Source organism: Psittacula echo (assembly GCF_963264785.1).
Source record: "Psittacula echo genome assembly, chromosome: 7".
Lineage (NCBI taxonomy): Eukaryota > Metazoa > Chordata > Aves > Psittaciformes > Psittacidae > Psittacula > Psittacula echo.
This window is the reverse complement of record NC_137740.1, coordinates 51,987,693-52,002,730: the sequence shown is the minus strand read 5'-3', so window position 1 is coordinate 52,002,730 and position 15,038 is coordinate 51,987,693. Positions and strand designations below refer to the sequence as shown.

The following is a 15,038-nucleotide window of genomic DNA, read 5'->3' as shown; positions in this document are numbered from 1 at the left end:
TTAGAAATGTGGAAATAACCTCCTGTGTCAACATGGATAAAATATTCTTTTCCATTTTTCTCATGGTCTCTTTTAAGGATTTTTCATTTACTTGTACACTAATAGATTTAGATTTCCAATCTTAAATGATCATTTTTTAATGTTTTGACAATAAATATTTGCTATATTGTAATACAGTAATATAACAAGTTATCTTTTTCATCTATTTATTATAAAGTCAGTTTACAAGAGAGATCTTAGTCTAACAATAGAACAGTTCATTATGCAAGATTAGAAGTTGCTTTTAATATTGCCTTAAACTGCTTTCCTAATGGAAGAACTTTATCTGCTTGTTTATCAGTCTTACTAACAAGCTGGATTTTTTTGCATGTACAACTTATATGCTCTAAAGCAAACACTCCATATAACCAGTGTGCATCTAAATTGTTTTAAATATGTGTCTGTTACATGCATACAAATTGCATGAAAAAGAGAGTAGAAAGTATCAGCCTGCAAGCTGGTTCCAACAGAGACCCTGAACATTCTGTTTACAAACAATCTTTCTTCTTATATTCATATTTCAGCAAACCAGGAATTATTTTATTCTTTGAAGCTTTATTTCACACTTAACTTACAATGAAAATTGGTTTTTGTGCTAGCAAAATGTGTTTCCCCTCATGTTGCATCTCCCTGATGAGAATCACAAATAATGCATAATTAATATTCCAAATCACTTGGTTCACTATTCAGGGGCCAAGAGGTCTAGATGGTCCTCCAGGAGAACCAGGAGCAGAAGGCATTAAGGTGAGTGCATTGCTTAATACTAAATAAAATATCTAGAGAGACCTTAACAGGTAAGATAGAAAAGACAGAAAGAAAAAAAAAAAACAGCCCAGCATGTCAGAAGCCATAAAGTTCCATTTAATCCATTGGGAGATTTGCGAATTTCTGCCTTCTTCAGGTAATCCCCTATTATGGTAAAAGCCCATCTAAGCCTGAATCTGCACTTCCTGCAGTTATCCAGCATTTAAACTGACAGCAACTGTATGCAGCTTATCTAGGAAACGCATGTAGAATTCACACACTGTTGGTTATTTATCAGGGAGAAAGAGGCAATCCAGGGAAGAAAGGAGTTCCTGGGTATATTGTAAGTATTGGACCCAGTCTTTGTTGTAAGCCTTAACATGGTTGCTACTAATTTCTGAGCTGTCTTTGTAAAGTATCTGAATCCAGCATTGTCTTTAAATACTTCTCTTTGACCAGGGTAAAGCTGGAAATCCAGGAGAAAGAGGAGATCAGGGTGCAGTGGTGAGTATGAAATTCTCTGGTACTTCTACAAAAAAAACAGTTCCACGAAATATCACACTTTGTTTAACACTGGAATATGTGGGAATTTGTTTACTTTAGAGCAACTGGAAAACTCTTGACAGCTCAGTTTGCATTTATTCATATAAAGAATAAGGGGCAGAAGTGAGAGTGTGAACATAGTGTAGTCTGCTACAAGACCAGTGTTTCCATGAAGGAAGGTCTACAGAATACAGTATCTGCTCAGATTTAGGAGCTTGTTGCCTCTCACCTTTGAAACAATGGGTTTTCATTTCTCTTCATTTGCTAGGGCTGTTAGATGTATTTATGTACACAGAAGTGAATGAAGCAAAACCTCATTAGGTTGGAATAGATGGGAATTAGTACATTTATTGCAAAGTACAAGATACTGCTCTATTACTCCTACAGCTGCAGTTTTTAGAAGAGTGTAAGACAGAGATGCTATGAGCCAGGTTGAGCAGAAAGAAAACAGCTCTACATCTTACTGATCATGTCAAATACAGTTTGCAGGGTAGAACACTCATAACATTGTGTTTAGGTCTAGTTTCTCACACAAGCAGCACATGAGTCTGAGGAGAATAATGAGGAACTGGTAAACAGTGCGTTGGCCAAGATCCATCCCTACGTAAGAGAAACTGAGGAAGGATTTATTCAGGGCTCCCTCACCTGCCATAGGAACTAGCAATGTTGCAATGCATGCCAACCAGAAGAAAGGGCTGCACATATTTCTTGAGTGTTTCTGAGCAAGTTATTGAGTGAGCAGAAATAAGAGCGGAAGTGGCTTTTTGCAGAATATGAAACAACTTATTTCCACTGACTTTTTTATTTTGTTTTAATCTTCTAGGGTTTGCTTGGGCCTCCTGGAACCACAGGAGACAGGGGACCAATGGGAGAGCCAGTAAGTTGATCCTTATGCCTGCTTAAAAATTCTTCCACGTATTATACAGATGTCCCTGGTAACTCAAGCTGTGGTTAGATAGGAATTGTGGGTAATTGTTCCAAAACTGCAGGGCTAGGGTCTGCCTCCCTTGCTTAGCCTAACTTGTTCATAAGGAGACTTGTTAATCATGTTCAGAAGCACTGAAATAAGGGGTTCACAACATAAGAGAGCATGATAGAATCTGGACCACAATATAATGTGGCTTTACACTCATTGAGGTAGACATCTACTTTATGGATTATGTCAATATGTGCCAATACTGATACTGGTGGTATTTTTGAGGGGCAAAATTTAGGGTAGTTGTTGAATAACTCAGGGACCACATCTATTTGGCAGGTTGAATTTTCAACGAAAAAGAGACTGCTGTAATAAACCTCAGACATTTCTCTGCTGGATGGATTCTTGTTCTGATTGTTACTGTTTAAAGCCACACTCACTTTTATGTGGCCAATATTGTAACAGGCATTCATGCAGAGTCTGCAGCAAGTATATGCGAAGTGCTGCAAAATGCAGTCATGAGAGGAATAGTATTGCATCGCTTTCTCTGGGGGTAAATCAGGTTAAATAAATACAGTGAAAGAGGGTGTGCTGTCCTACGGGGACTTGGGAGAAGGCTGCTGTTTTATAGTTCAGAAATCTATTAGAGTTGTCAAACTTCTGAAATGTTATTTTGCATATCATATTACATATATGATATGATTACATATTACATATAGTTACTTCAAATACTGAAAGTGAACTGTTGCTATAAAGCATGTTATTTCCACTAATTATTATTTCTAGTATTATTAAATATTATTTCTACTAAGCTGTAGGTCGACATGCTTACAGAAATCCATTGCACATTTTGGGGGCTAGAAAAATGCCAACATTTATTTTGGTATTTGTTTGGTAAACTTTCCTTTGGATATAATTGCCTACTTCGCTTGAGCTGCCAACTTGTAGGAGTGGCAAAACGTTTCAACAGAAAATGTGTTTTCTAACAGTTATTATTGGATTTCTGTCACTTTATCGCTTCCGTTTATTTTATCTAATCTTCATGTTGTGACATCTGAGAGCCTTACAATGCAAGGCTTATACATAAAATTCCTGCCATTTTCTGATCAAGTCTGAATTTTCTTATATATAGAATGACTATCAGCCTTATCTAATATAAGTGGTCTACTCTTTAGCAACCTGTGTTTCTGCTGTGCTTATCATCTTAGAATCTAAATGTGCAATGTCAGAAGTAAGAAAAGCTTAGCCTTTGAAGAAGGTATCTTTTCTTTCAAGTGGTGAAAGATTAAAGTGTCTTCAGAAAATGGTCTATGGAACTAGGAAAAAGTGATGAAAATTACACAAGCTGTTATGAAATGAAATGTGGGACTCTAATTTGCCCATCCAAACAGCTTGATTTCATCTTCTGTCAGCTGGTCACTACATGAAAGCCAGCTGCTGAAGCAGTTTCTCTGTCCCTGTCACTAGTTCTCCACAGAACAGAAAACCCCTAATTGTTGGTGCAGAAGCAGAAAATGTAAGCAACTGGAACTATTTGTAGTAATGGGCTTCGTCTAAAGTGTACTCTAACTTACTTGTCAGGTATTTCAGTAAAACCTTTCTTTGCAAATTACATCTTGTTAATGATTAAAAAGAGTCCCTACATTGCTATTACTTTTTGGCTTCTGAAATTCCCTGAAAGTCTCAGGGGAAAGACACATCACCAGTCCAGCAGACGTAGCTCCATAGTAATATTATGAAGAAATACTTGACTCATGAATCAAACTTAAGCTCTGTGACACTTGCCTAGTGAAATGCCATGGAGTTGATGCAATTGAAAACCAGTGAACTTAGTTTAGGACCAGCTGACTTCTGAACAGGAAATTAAGTGCAAATTCAGTTATTCACACTTAACTGAAGCTATAGGGTAAAATATATGCATCTGCTGAAACCTTCTCAGTAATATGCAGTTTATGTTGTTGTAACAAGGGAAGAATATACTCACGTTATCACTGCCAAGTTACCAGGAGGAGTAAAATCATATGTGGAGTCAGTAAGAGGAAGTGAAACGAAAAGGACTAAATATTTGCATAAAAGCCCTCTACTATAAATACTGGTAGCAGTATCTTTCTTTATTTTACATGATAGTAATAGATCAACAAGATGTTTTGAATTTAGAGAATGTACTTAGGCACAGATGAGTCCCAAAGGGATAAATGTGAACTTTATGAAAGTTCAAAGACTGGATACATCCAGAGGGTTGATCTGTCTTGACATACATTCACAGTGGCTATGGAATGAGCTGTAAGCTGTTTCAGGCAATTTCTAACCCCCCAGCCCACAAATCCAACTCTCTGAGCAGAGGTGGACAATCTAACACGTGCAGAGAATTTGAGCATGCTGTTTTAAGAAACTCTGAAACACTACATATTGCTGCAAGGAATTTATTAGTTACAGAAAGGTTTGTAAGAAAATGCTTATAGTATAGTTATTAATATTACCAAAAGGTTCCAGCCTTTAGTCCATTACACCCCAGTGGTTGTTCTGTATAAACATTCTGTATAAACTAAATCCACAGTGAAGCACACAGTAGTTGTTTTCAGTTAATTCTGTACCAGACTGTAGGATTTTCCACAAAGCGAACCAGACAGTCTAACAAACCTTAATTAAACAGTCTCAGTTAATCAAGAGGAGAGCTTAGCTTAGATAATAATTTACTTTTGGTCTAAAAGAAAAGAAATCTGCGCTCTTATTTGAAGTCCATTTCAGTGTGTCAGGGTTGGCAATGAAGTCTCTGGTACTGTATGCCACCAAGCATGTATTCACTGCTGGATTCAGGAGTAAAAACAATGAAATACAGCTCTTCATGCCAATTGCAAGAATTCTGAAGAGACAAAGTTGAGACTAGACAATGTAATTTAATGTTAATTGAATGATGCATCCAAAGTTTTGTTTAATGCCAGGGTCCAAGAGGACAACCTGGAGAGGCTGGCGCTATTGGAGAGATGGGTTTTGAGGTGAGCTTTTAATAATTTCTATCATAATTGTAAACACTCAAGCAACTGAATAAGCCTGGACAGTGTGTTTAGAAACTACTTTTATTACAACCTTCCAGACTCTCTTACTTGAAAAATGAGCACTGTCTTTGAGTGCACATTCATGACATCTGCACCTCAAAGGTGAATGTTTGAATGTTTACTTGAGCATTTTTTGGAAGCCCTATTCTCCTTGCAGTTAGACAGTGGAACAGCATTAATCATATGTCCTTGCAAGTGGGAGAGGAAGAAATGCAGCTGCAGGCAGTCATCTTGCTAACTTTTGCTTCTACTTTTTGCTTTGAAGGAAATATAACAGCACTTGTTAGCCGCATTTGTAATGAAGTAACTGAGGGATGAGCTCACTTAGAACATATCTGGCTTCCTCAAAGAAATGCATTTCTTCACTCACCCAAAATCCAGTCTTCTGACTATTAAAAAGAAGGTTTGAACATAAACTTTGCAAGAAGCAATCTGATACCATTAAGTCTTTAAGGGCTGAAGACTCCAGAAAGGGCTTTGTTCTCCAAAGGCTATATCTATTTGGTTCCAAGCCTAAACAGTGTTGAAATTGTCAGTCAGATTTACAAAAGAATGATGTTTGCTCAGCTTGCTAGTGATCTATGACGAAAGGTACAGGCCTAGTGGTATTGCTGAGTTTTCAATATATTCCTGATCCACAGTGCAGTTCCTGAACTCTTCCTATAACCTCCTTCTTTTTCTTCCTTTGGGCTCTAGTGAGAACAAAGAACTGTGTTGCCTTAATTTGATTTTTCAGACGTGAATCTTTCCCAGTGGCTCATGGCATTTTTGTGCTTCGATTTGGCTGTGTTATTTGATGGTTGCAAAATCATTATTGGTGACCGTGTATAACAGTAGTTCTTGTGCCATGCAGGGACCTCCTGGCCCTGAAGGAGAACCTGGCCTGCAGGGAGAACCAGGTGCAAAGGTAAATGTTGAAATCATTCTCTCTTGTGCTGTTTAAATTTTCAGATTTCCATAAAAGCGAACCAGTCACCTGATTCATTAGCCAAGTAGGCAGTGACATGGGAAATGAGCAGTTAAGGAATATTGTCATGATGACTGAACTATCTGTAAACCCTTCCGTTGTTAAGAATATTTTCCTTAAAATCCAGTGATGTGTTTTAATTGTGATATTCCAGGGAGACGTTGGACCTGCTGGAAAAGCTGGAGAACCAGGTGACCAAGGTTTAAGGGTAAGCTATGGATGCAAATCTTCTTCCCAAAAGGAAAGTATGTCACAAATGTGTCAGAAATGCAGGTTGAGAAATCTTGACTTGGCAGAAAGGCTCAATAAGAAGCTATTTTCTGGTATCCTTTTTAAAAAATAAAAACGTATAATATTGTAGAAAGGTAAAGAGAGTGTTGATTTTGATGTTGAAATATGTCTATTTATGATAATAATATGTTCACAGATTCATAGACATATTTCATAAATGTCTTATGTCCCTGAAGGATATGAATGAAGCCTTTGAGCATGAAGGTAAATCCAAGGGAGTCCAGCCCAACTGTTAAGGTGTCAGCCCACAATATTGCTTTGTATGGATACTCAGTCTAGGTGAGATAATAGGAAGATTATAGTCTCAGCAGAGCAGGCTATGTCTCTGTACCAGCATCTAAAGCAGCTGATTTGCTTCTGGTGCTGTGGATGGCTTACTAGGCACTTGATTTTACTAACCATTTGTGCCACTGCTTATTCTTCCTGTGCATCTTACCCCCCTCATCTGACTCAAGAAGTTGCCTACCTTTGAAGGCTGAAAAAACTTTTAAAGTGCTAGGAACAGATTTTATCGAGGACACTTTTAAAAAAGCATAAACTATATCCTTTCAGACTTATGTATTACTGTTGAGCTCTCTTGTTCCATGAGCTCCTTGCATTTGTGTTTTCCTCCTGCCCAAAATCTCCAACAAGGTGCATTTAGTAGTTCCACCTGTCCTTGGAGAAGAGTAATTCCTGTTACTGGTCCACAGTGGGTGCTCTGGACTTAACCATACCACTGTGTCTGAAATACTGTGTTTAGTATAGGGCAGTTCATATTTGCTTTTTTACTATATGCATCAAAAATTGCAAGTTACCGGTAACTTTACCTGTTCCTTTTCATAAGGGTGAACCAGGACCTCCAGGAGAAGATGGCGTTCAAGGAAAGGATGGCCCAAAGGTACGTGCAGTTTTTGTAACAGATGTAAAGCAGTCACATCAACTTAAGGACCAAAGTCTCTTATTTTTCTGCTGTTTCACCAGATCAACAGAAGCCAGTTGAGTGCATTTAGTTTTAACATAGGAGGCCCTATATATTATAGGCTTTCCTGTGCCTTTAGGCATATAAATACCCTGCAGGGGCTGCAAAGTTGAATGGCATGACAGAGAAATACAAGCTGGAGAACTGAGTACAGCTTATTTCTGTAGCGACTATCGTGCTGGAGAGAATAAGCCCAAGGCTGCTCCATTTCCTGCATTGAATCAGTGCTGTGCCAGGCACTGTGGCAGGTACCAGGACAGGGGATGTCCCAGAGGACATATACAATGGGTGAGGCAAAATCTGGCTGTGGAAGTGTGTGAATGAGATGGAAACTCCCTAACTTGGAGCCTGACATCAATTTAACTGGTAAAATTCCCATCAGCTTTAGGGAGCTTTCCGTCAAACCTGAAGATTCAGAATTCACTTTTCTCAAGAATAAGTAATTCCAGAGCAGAAGCTTGACTAAGTTTGGGTTTTGTTTTGGCTTTCTTTTTCCCCTTTGTTTTAGGGAGACCCAGGAGACCAGGGACTTCTTGGAGAAGGTGGTGAAAAAGGAGAGATGGGGTTACCAGGAATTGCTGGACCCCCTGGTGAACCTGGCATAATGGGCATTCCTGTAAGCGTTTTCAGGTTGAAGTTGACTTCTTGTACATTTGCTTTTCGTAATAATTTTCCTTTTAGTTTTGCTTGCTTCTTTTACTTTGCAGGACTGTTACAATTAGAAATTAACATCTTTAAATTGGCTTGCCTTCCTTTTTTAAGTGGTTCAGCTTTTTAGGGTTGGGAGAGAGAGAAGACAAATGTTTTTCCTATCTTAAATCTGGGATCTCTTAGCAGATAGTGCTTCCTCACCACTTGTCATCAAGACACATACACCACACAACCTGGAGCCTCTCAGTTTAGATCTCTCCAGGCAGTCTTCTGTCATTAGTCTCTATCGTCGCCTTCATTTGGAGACTGTGAGCAATCTCAAGGTATCAGAACATTCTTTAAATTTTAAAAACACCCAAAGAAATTGGCAAGATGCATATATTGCCATAAAATGTGCTGTGAGATCTTCCGTTGTTCTGTATCGCTTTCCCTACTCATGGCTTTGTTTACTGTCCCAGGGCTATCTAGTTTCTATTTTAGATTAAAAGTTCCTCGGGGCGACGAAGGAACCATTTTGAGCAGCTTGTAAGTGATGAAGTGTTAGACCTTAGAGCACGCAAGATTTGGCTCCAATTTAAGATGTTGTGCTAACGTTCTTAGCACATACATGCTTAGCTGTCATTCTTTTAATAAACCGTAACAACAAAAGGAAGATGTAAAAATAACATTTCTAGAAAGATTGATATACTGAACAGTGAGGCTTCCTTAGCTACAAAATTATTGCAACACTGACACCAACAGCACAGATTTCTGAAAGTGCTGGTGTGGGGCACTGTTGGTGCCTTCTCTGGTAAGGAGTACAAGGCAAGTCAATAACACCTGTATCACATATAGGTATCAGATAATTCAAATTACCCTTGTCCTTGATTCCTGATAAGTTGGATGGCCTGCCTTTCCTAACTGGTCTTTCTACACTGCTGCCAAGGTGTTGTAAAGACAATGTTATGGTTGCTGTCCATCCTGCACTGGAACTAACTTCTAGAAATTAGGGTCTATCATGCTGGGCAGTGCTACTTCAGATAATAAGCTGGTAATTCTGTGCTGTGGTGCGATGTCATGTCTTTGGTGGACCTTCTCTTCCTACCTTGTCCGTCACCCTGTAATGAGACATATCGTATAGAAAACAAGGAGAAAGAAGAAGGAATTTCATTATTCCTTTTTGTTCTTAAAAGATACTTATTCTTTAATTAACTTCATTGTGGCACTTCTGTGAAAGGAATTAAATAAACATACCATGAGAGCAGCAGTTGCCACAGACAACTCAGAGGTTGCAGGTGGAGAGAAATGGCAGCAAGCATACACAGGTGAAACAGTGAATGAGCATTGGGATCCATGGTCAACATTGTTAGATCAGTTTGTGTATTTATTCTGGCATCACTCCTAGTAGCTGAAGTCCATCTATAAAATCTGTTTTGCTGAAGTTTCATGCAACTTCTTAACGTAAACTAATATTCTGGAGCACAGTTTCCAAAGCATTACATAGCCTTAAGTCAGCCATCAGATTCTCTTACCAAAAATCATCATATTCTCATTCACAGTCCTCTGGCTGCCTTTGCTGTAGCTCTTACATGATGATGGAGCCTGAGTAAACATTAGCTGGAGGGCCAGCTGTCAACGGCTGTGAGCACTGCCCCCTCTGTCCTCTACGCATCAGTGTTACAATCTGCTGTCTTTAATTCTGGGTTCTTCACACTGAACTAGTGAAGGAAAAAAGTGCTGGTTTAGTTGTCAGCACATTATGTGCTACAGAACAATTTTTGTTTCTGATGCAATGATATCACCCTGACTTTTTTTTTCTGTTTTGGCAATTCTGGAGAAGCTTGAAAGTTTAATATATTGAAATTATCATAAAACAGCTCAGCTGTGGCATATCTGCACTGTGTGTAATTATAGTTGTATACCATAAACAACATCAGCAGTGCTGCTATGTCTCAGTGAGACAGGTGGGTCTGGCAATTCAATGTTTGGGAGTCCACACTCATCTTCCCTAGTGTATGGAAGTGTTCACATCGTGGTTTTGGTTTGTCTTCCTAGGGATGTTGACAGATCTAAGCAGGTATAAATGTGGAAATCCATTTCCTATAATCAATTGTATAAGGCTTTTATTGGGATGAGAGTAATACTACATTTTCCTTAAACAAAACTTACAAAACAACAAATAAGCTTCACAAATCAGTTTAAACTATATTTACCCCAGCCTATCACTACAATGACTTAAAAAAAAAAACAAAAAAAAACCCCACCAAAACCAATATATCTTTCTTTATCCGGAACTGAAGCTAAAATACCTTCTGTAACTCACAGAGCTTTTGGATAAATTGAAACCAGTGAGGAGTGGACACATGCAGCCCTTTGGGACGGTCAGGTTTTGAAGTGAGCTAGAGGGCAGCAAGGCTGTAGCTCCATAGATAGCACTCCTCATCTGCACAGCCATCTGCCCCTGCTCTTCACACTTGGACAGCCCCAAGGTTTTCTTAGTTTTTCTTTGGTTGTGTTTTGTATTTATCTAAATCCAGTGATTCTCTGGAAGCAATGTTATTCCTAAAGTATAATCTGTATATAATAAGTATAATAAGTATAATCTTTCTGGGTGGAGAAGGTTTACTGAGGGGTTTTGTCCCCTATTTTCCATGCATTTTCACTAGTTTGGTAAATGATCGCTGATGCTTTCCCACTTGTTTCTGCTTTAACTTGAAACAGTCCAGTAGGACTAAGTTAGTAAACTTGCTCACATCCAGTTAATGAGATTTTTTCCTCCCACCTCTCTGCATTACAAAAAGCTTGCTTAGTTATCCAATTTGGAGCACAGTTTAAACATGTTTCCAGGCCTTTCTCAATCATGTATTTTTTCTCTAATAAATTTACAGGGCCCTGAAGGGACACCAGGAAATCCAGGTCAGAGGGGCCGTTTAGGAAAGAAGGTGGTGTTTTTTTCTTTTCCCCTATTCTCTTCCTTTTATCTGAAACTCAAATTTACATTACAAAATACAAAATAATACCATTGTACCAAGTCTGTCCCTGGTTTATGTCATGCTTCAAGCCAATGTTTTTTCTTTCTAGCTGTAGCAGTCAGAATTGTCATAATTCTGCAATCAATAACATTCAGGACCTTAGGAGGTTTAAATTTGTATCAGGATCTGATTTTGCAACTCGAGTTTCTGCTGCTATCAAATAATGTTAACCTTTGGCTAAAACAAAACAAATGTAATAGGCTTTAGCTGGGTTTTTTTTTTTTCACTGCAGAGTTCTAGTTTCAGACATTCCAAGAACTATAGTAAATGTATATGTCAATATAGATGTAAATGTAATACTCCTATTAAATAATGCTGTTACACAATTTGGTTAAGCATAAACTGCATTTTGAAACTTCTTATCAATCTGTTATTCTTGTCAATACAATAACACCAACAGGGGGAAAAGGGACAGCTTGGCCCTCCTGGAGAAATTGGACCTGCTGGTGACCCTGGCCAACCTGGAGAAATTGGTCCCAAAGGTGCAAGAGGAACTCGAGGCCCCTTGGTTCGTACAAAACATGCTTTTTTAAGAGCTCATTTATTTCTGGTTTAGCAGAATTGTGTCTCTCCAAGGGAAGAGGCAAGTCACAGCTATAGCACATATTAATATTTTCTGATGTAGCTGGAGATGCAGACAGTGTCTTTCCCAGCCTGTTCATCCTGATGTGTGCCAGTGGAAAATCCATTCTTTACCAAATGAAGTTGGACCTAAGAAAGAAGTTGTCTGTTGTTCTGAAATCTCAATGTTGGAAGATTTTTCCAAGTTACAACTTCTTATAAAGTTGGCATTGTTGTAACATTTTATGAGAGCTCATTTTTCTATCACTGATTATTCCATTAACAGGGACACCTAGGAGGAATGGGACCTGAAGGAGAGCCAGGAATTCCAGGTTACGGGGTGAGTTTTTCATTGAATTTATATACACACACATTCCTAAGTAAGTTTGTGGTACTCTAAATAATTTCAGATATCATGGGGATCTGTACCTAGAATACACAAATATCTATTGGAGTGTCAGATCTCACATATGTTTATATGACATGGCATTGCCCATTCAGAAGTATTAGTCTTAACCTATGTTGACCGGGTTTTGTGAGTTCACTAGCAGCAGTTGATTTTACCACAGATTTGAAGTTCTTGTTTGTCCTGTGTATCTCACCCCTTGTGAATAAAGTTCCTATAAGACTACTACAGCTATTCATTATAAAGATTGTTCAGCACCCACCACCACCTCTGCTTACTATCTGGCCAGGCAGTTTCTGTTTCAGTAACAGAATGAATGAGGTTAGTTGAAGAACATAAATATATCGTGGCTTTCACTGAAAAATAATTATGTTCATTATCATAGACAGATTGAATCCTGCTCTTAAAGACCAAACAGAAAATCCCATCAGTGGCCTTAGCCCTGAAGCGAGAACCAGCCTGGCTCCCCTCACCTGCATCAAACCCTGCCAGAACCTTTGGTTTCTCACTGTGCACAGAGCTTTTCCTGCACACAATACATTTTCTGTCTGGGCCCATTAATTTTGTGCCACATCACTATTTAGCATTATTAGCAAGCAACAAAAAAAATAGAAGTAACAGGCAGCTAAAAAAAAAGTTGAGAATTATTTCTTAAATAATTTGTTTTGGAATTAATGTTTGTTTTGTTTGCTTCTTTAGGGTCACCAAGGTGCTCCAGGGCCCCCAGGGCCCCCAGGACCTAAAGGAGAAAAGGTATAAAGATGAATTATACTGTCTTACACTTTGAGTAATTATAAAGGGAGAAAATGTTCCTACATGCTCACTGTTTTCCAGAGCATGCAGCAAAAAACACCATTTGCAATATTTACTAGTATTGTGAAAGAATATGAGAACAAAATGCAAAACTAGGGAAATGGATCATTCAGAGGAAGAGTTCCAAATTATGCAGTTGAGATGTTTCAGGTTCTAAAACAGAAGGTACCCATTGTAAGAAACATATTCTGTTGTATCAGCACTTAGTGAGTGCTGCAGACAGAAATCACTGTGAAACCAGCAAAGTATTTTTGTAGCTTTAAGCCTGTAAGTGCACCCACAGATATTGCTGAAAGTCAGACTAAGATGGACGAAGGTCTGTGCTTAATATAAAATGTTAGGGGCAGAATGTTGCCTCCGTGCTGCTATTTTAGTGTCAAATTCACTGTTGTTCTTTCAAGCCTCAAATCCTGCATACAAATTTGTATGCTGACTGAAGTTTGTGTGGCCCCATGCAGGTACAGGGATTCCCTTCATGAAGATTAGTTTGGAATTGCACTTGACAGGAAATGCACTCTTGTATTAGGACCAGTTTTACAATGAACACTACAAATAAGCAATGAATGGCTTATGTTACAAATAGATTCTGATGTAACTGAAAACTGAATTGTTCAGAGCTAGGTGTCTAGCTTGCTTGGTCACTTCTGAAAAAGCACTTTGATGCACTTGGGAAACCCTTAATAATATTTAAAACATGAGCCTCTTCGCATTAAATATTGGTAAATATCATCTGGAATAGATAACTTTTTGTCTATTCGTTTGGATGGCAGTTGTTTCATTTAAAGCTTGATAGGGTTCAGGCTGAATGTTGAAGTCTTCCCTACACTTGTTTTTATTAAGCATATTTCTCAGAACAGTGGAAGAAATTTTCTTTTTCTCCTCTTGTCAAATATCCTGTTTATACTTTCTTTTATTAAATAAAGAAATGATTACATGGACGTTGTTCAAATACTTGCTTTTTATAACTGCCTTTGAGAACAGGGCAAATACTTAGCTTTTTTAATCCTAAATGTTTTTGGGAATTTTATGTGCATGTTAAAATGGAGTTATAATTTCCACTGTATTAAAACCATAATCATCACATTTACTTTTAGCATCTATAAAGTATGCTCTGTGCGTGTTTATTAGCATTTGAGCATGTGTGCATGGTAGATGAGGTTGTATTTCTGAATCAGTGTATTTTAATGTGTATCTTTGTTTTAGGGTTACCCAGGTGAAGACAACAGAGTCCTTGGACCGCCTGGGCCCATAGGTGAACCAGTAGGTCTTTCTTTCTCAAAAAAATTATCTCAGTGCCTCTGAAGACAAGAGGCAGTGCAGGTTCTTCCTGAAACTTTGTACTGGTGTCTCAGGAGTCAGTGCTCCCTTGTACAAGAATGCAGAATGATAGTCCTTTAATCAGTAATCCGTCTCTGAAAAATGCAGTCATGTGCTCTTTCCTGCGTAAGCACATGTGCCCTGTGTTTAATTACACTAATGCCATTAGTCTGTGTTTAGACCAGCACATTTTGGAACAGAATTTTTCCCTGTTTATTCTGAATTATACCTAATTGCTTTACTAAACAGAACTGTGTTTTGATTTATTTCATTATCATTACAAAGCTAATTTAGCTGGTTTAGAGAGAACTGCATTTTGTAGCCTTCTTTTTTATACTGAATTCCTATGTAGGGTATCTCTCTGCAGCAACTTTGAAAATGCAAAAAAAAAAGCCATCTCAAAATCGTATTAAAAGTGTTTCATGTTCAGGCTTTGATTGTGCCAGAAGCAATGCTTGTTCAGCCAACTTCTCTTCAGATTAACCTTAATATTTATACCCCAGCTTCTCAAAAGGCAGGACTGCTAAGACTGTGATGTAACTGAAGACAGAGTCTGGACTAGGTTCTTAATTTACTCATGGTAACGTATTAGAGAAGAGACTCTAGCCAATTCTGCTGCAGCCAAACTAGCCCTGTAGTGATGACTCCGCAAATATTGCAAGCAGGGCCTTTCCACCTTATGGATTCCCTTTAGGAAATATGACGTGATGCTGCTGAAACCTTGGAGAGCATACAAACAATTGCAAATTCAGATATCATATA

General features: G+C 38.3%; 1 protein-coding gene across 1 annotated transcript in view; it reads left to right on the top strand.

Annotated features, from left to right (window-relative positions):
- Positions 1-15,038, top strand: part of COL24A1 (collagen type XXIV alpha 1 chain) — a gene marked incomplete at both ends in the record, with an annotated part of 135,486 nt that overhangs the window by 97,567 nt on the left and 22,881 nt on the right. Inside the window, 14 exons of the mRNA XM_080624318.1 lie at positions 730-783; positions 1,082-1,126; positions 1,243-1,287; positions 2,150-2,203; positions 5,185-5,238; positions 6,152-6,205; positions 6,420-6,473; positions 7,383-7,436; positions 8,026-8,133; positions 11,036-11,089; positions 11,580-11,687; positions 12,027-12,080; positions 12,846-12,899; positions 14,163-14,219. Coding sequence (XP_080480444.1) covers positions 730-783; positions 1,082-1,126; positions 1,243-1,287; positions 2,150-2,203; positions 5,185-5,238; positions 6,152-6,205; positions 6,420-6,473; positions 7,383-7,436; positions 8,026-8,133; positions 11,036-11,089; positions 11,580-11,687; positions 12,027-12,080; positions 12,846-12,899; positions 14,163-14,219 — 849 coding nt within the window. The remainder of the gene's footprint in view (positions 1-729; positions 784-1,081; positions 1,127-1,242; positions 1,288-2,149; positions 2,204-5,184; positions 5,239-6,151; positions 6,206-6,419; positions 6,474-7,382; positions 7,437-8,025; positions 8,134-11,035; positions 11,090-11,579; positions 11,688-12,026; positions 12,081-12,845; positions 12,900-14,162; positions 14,220-15,038) is intronic.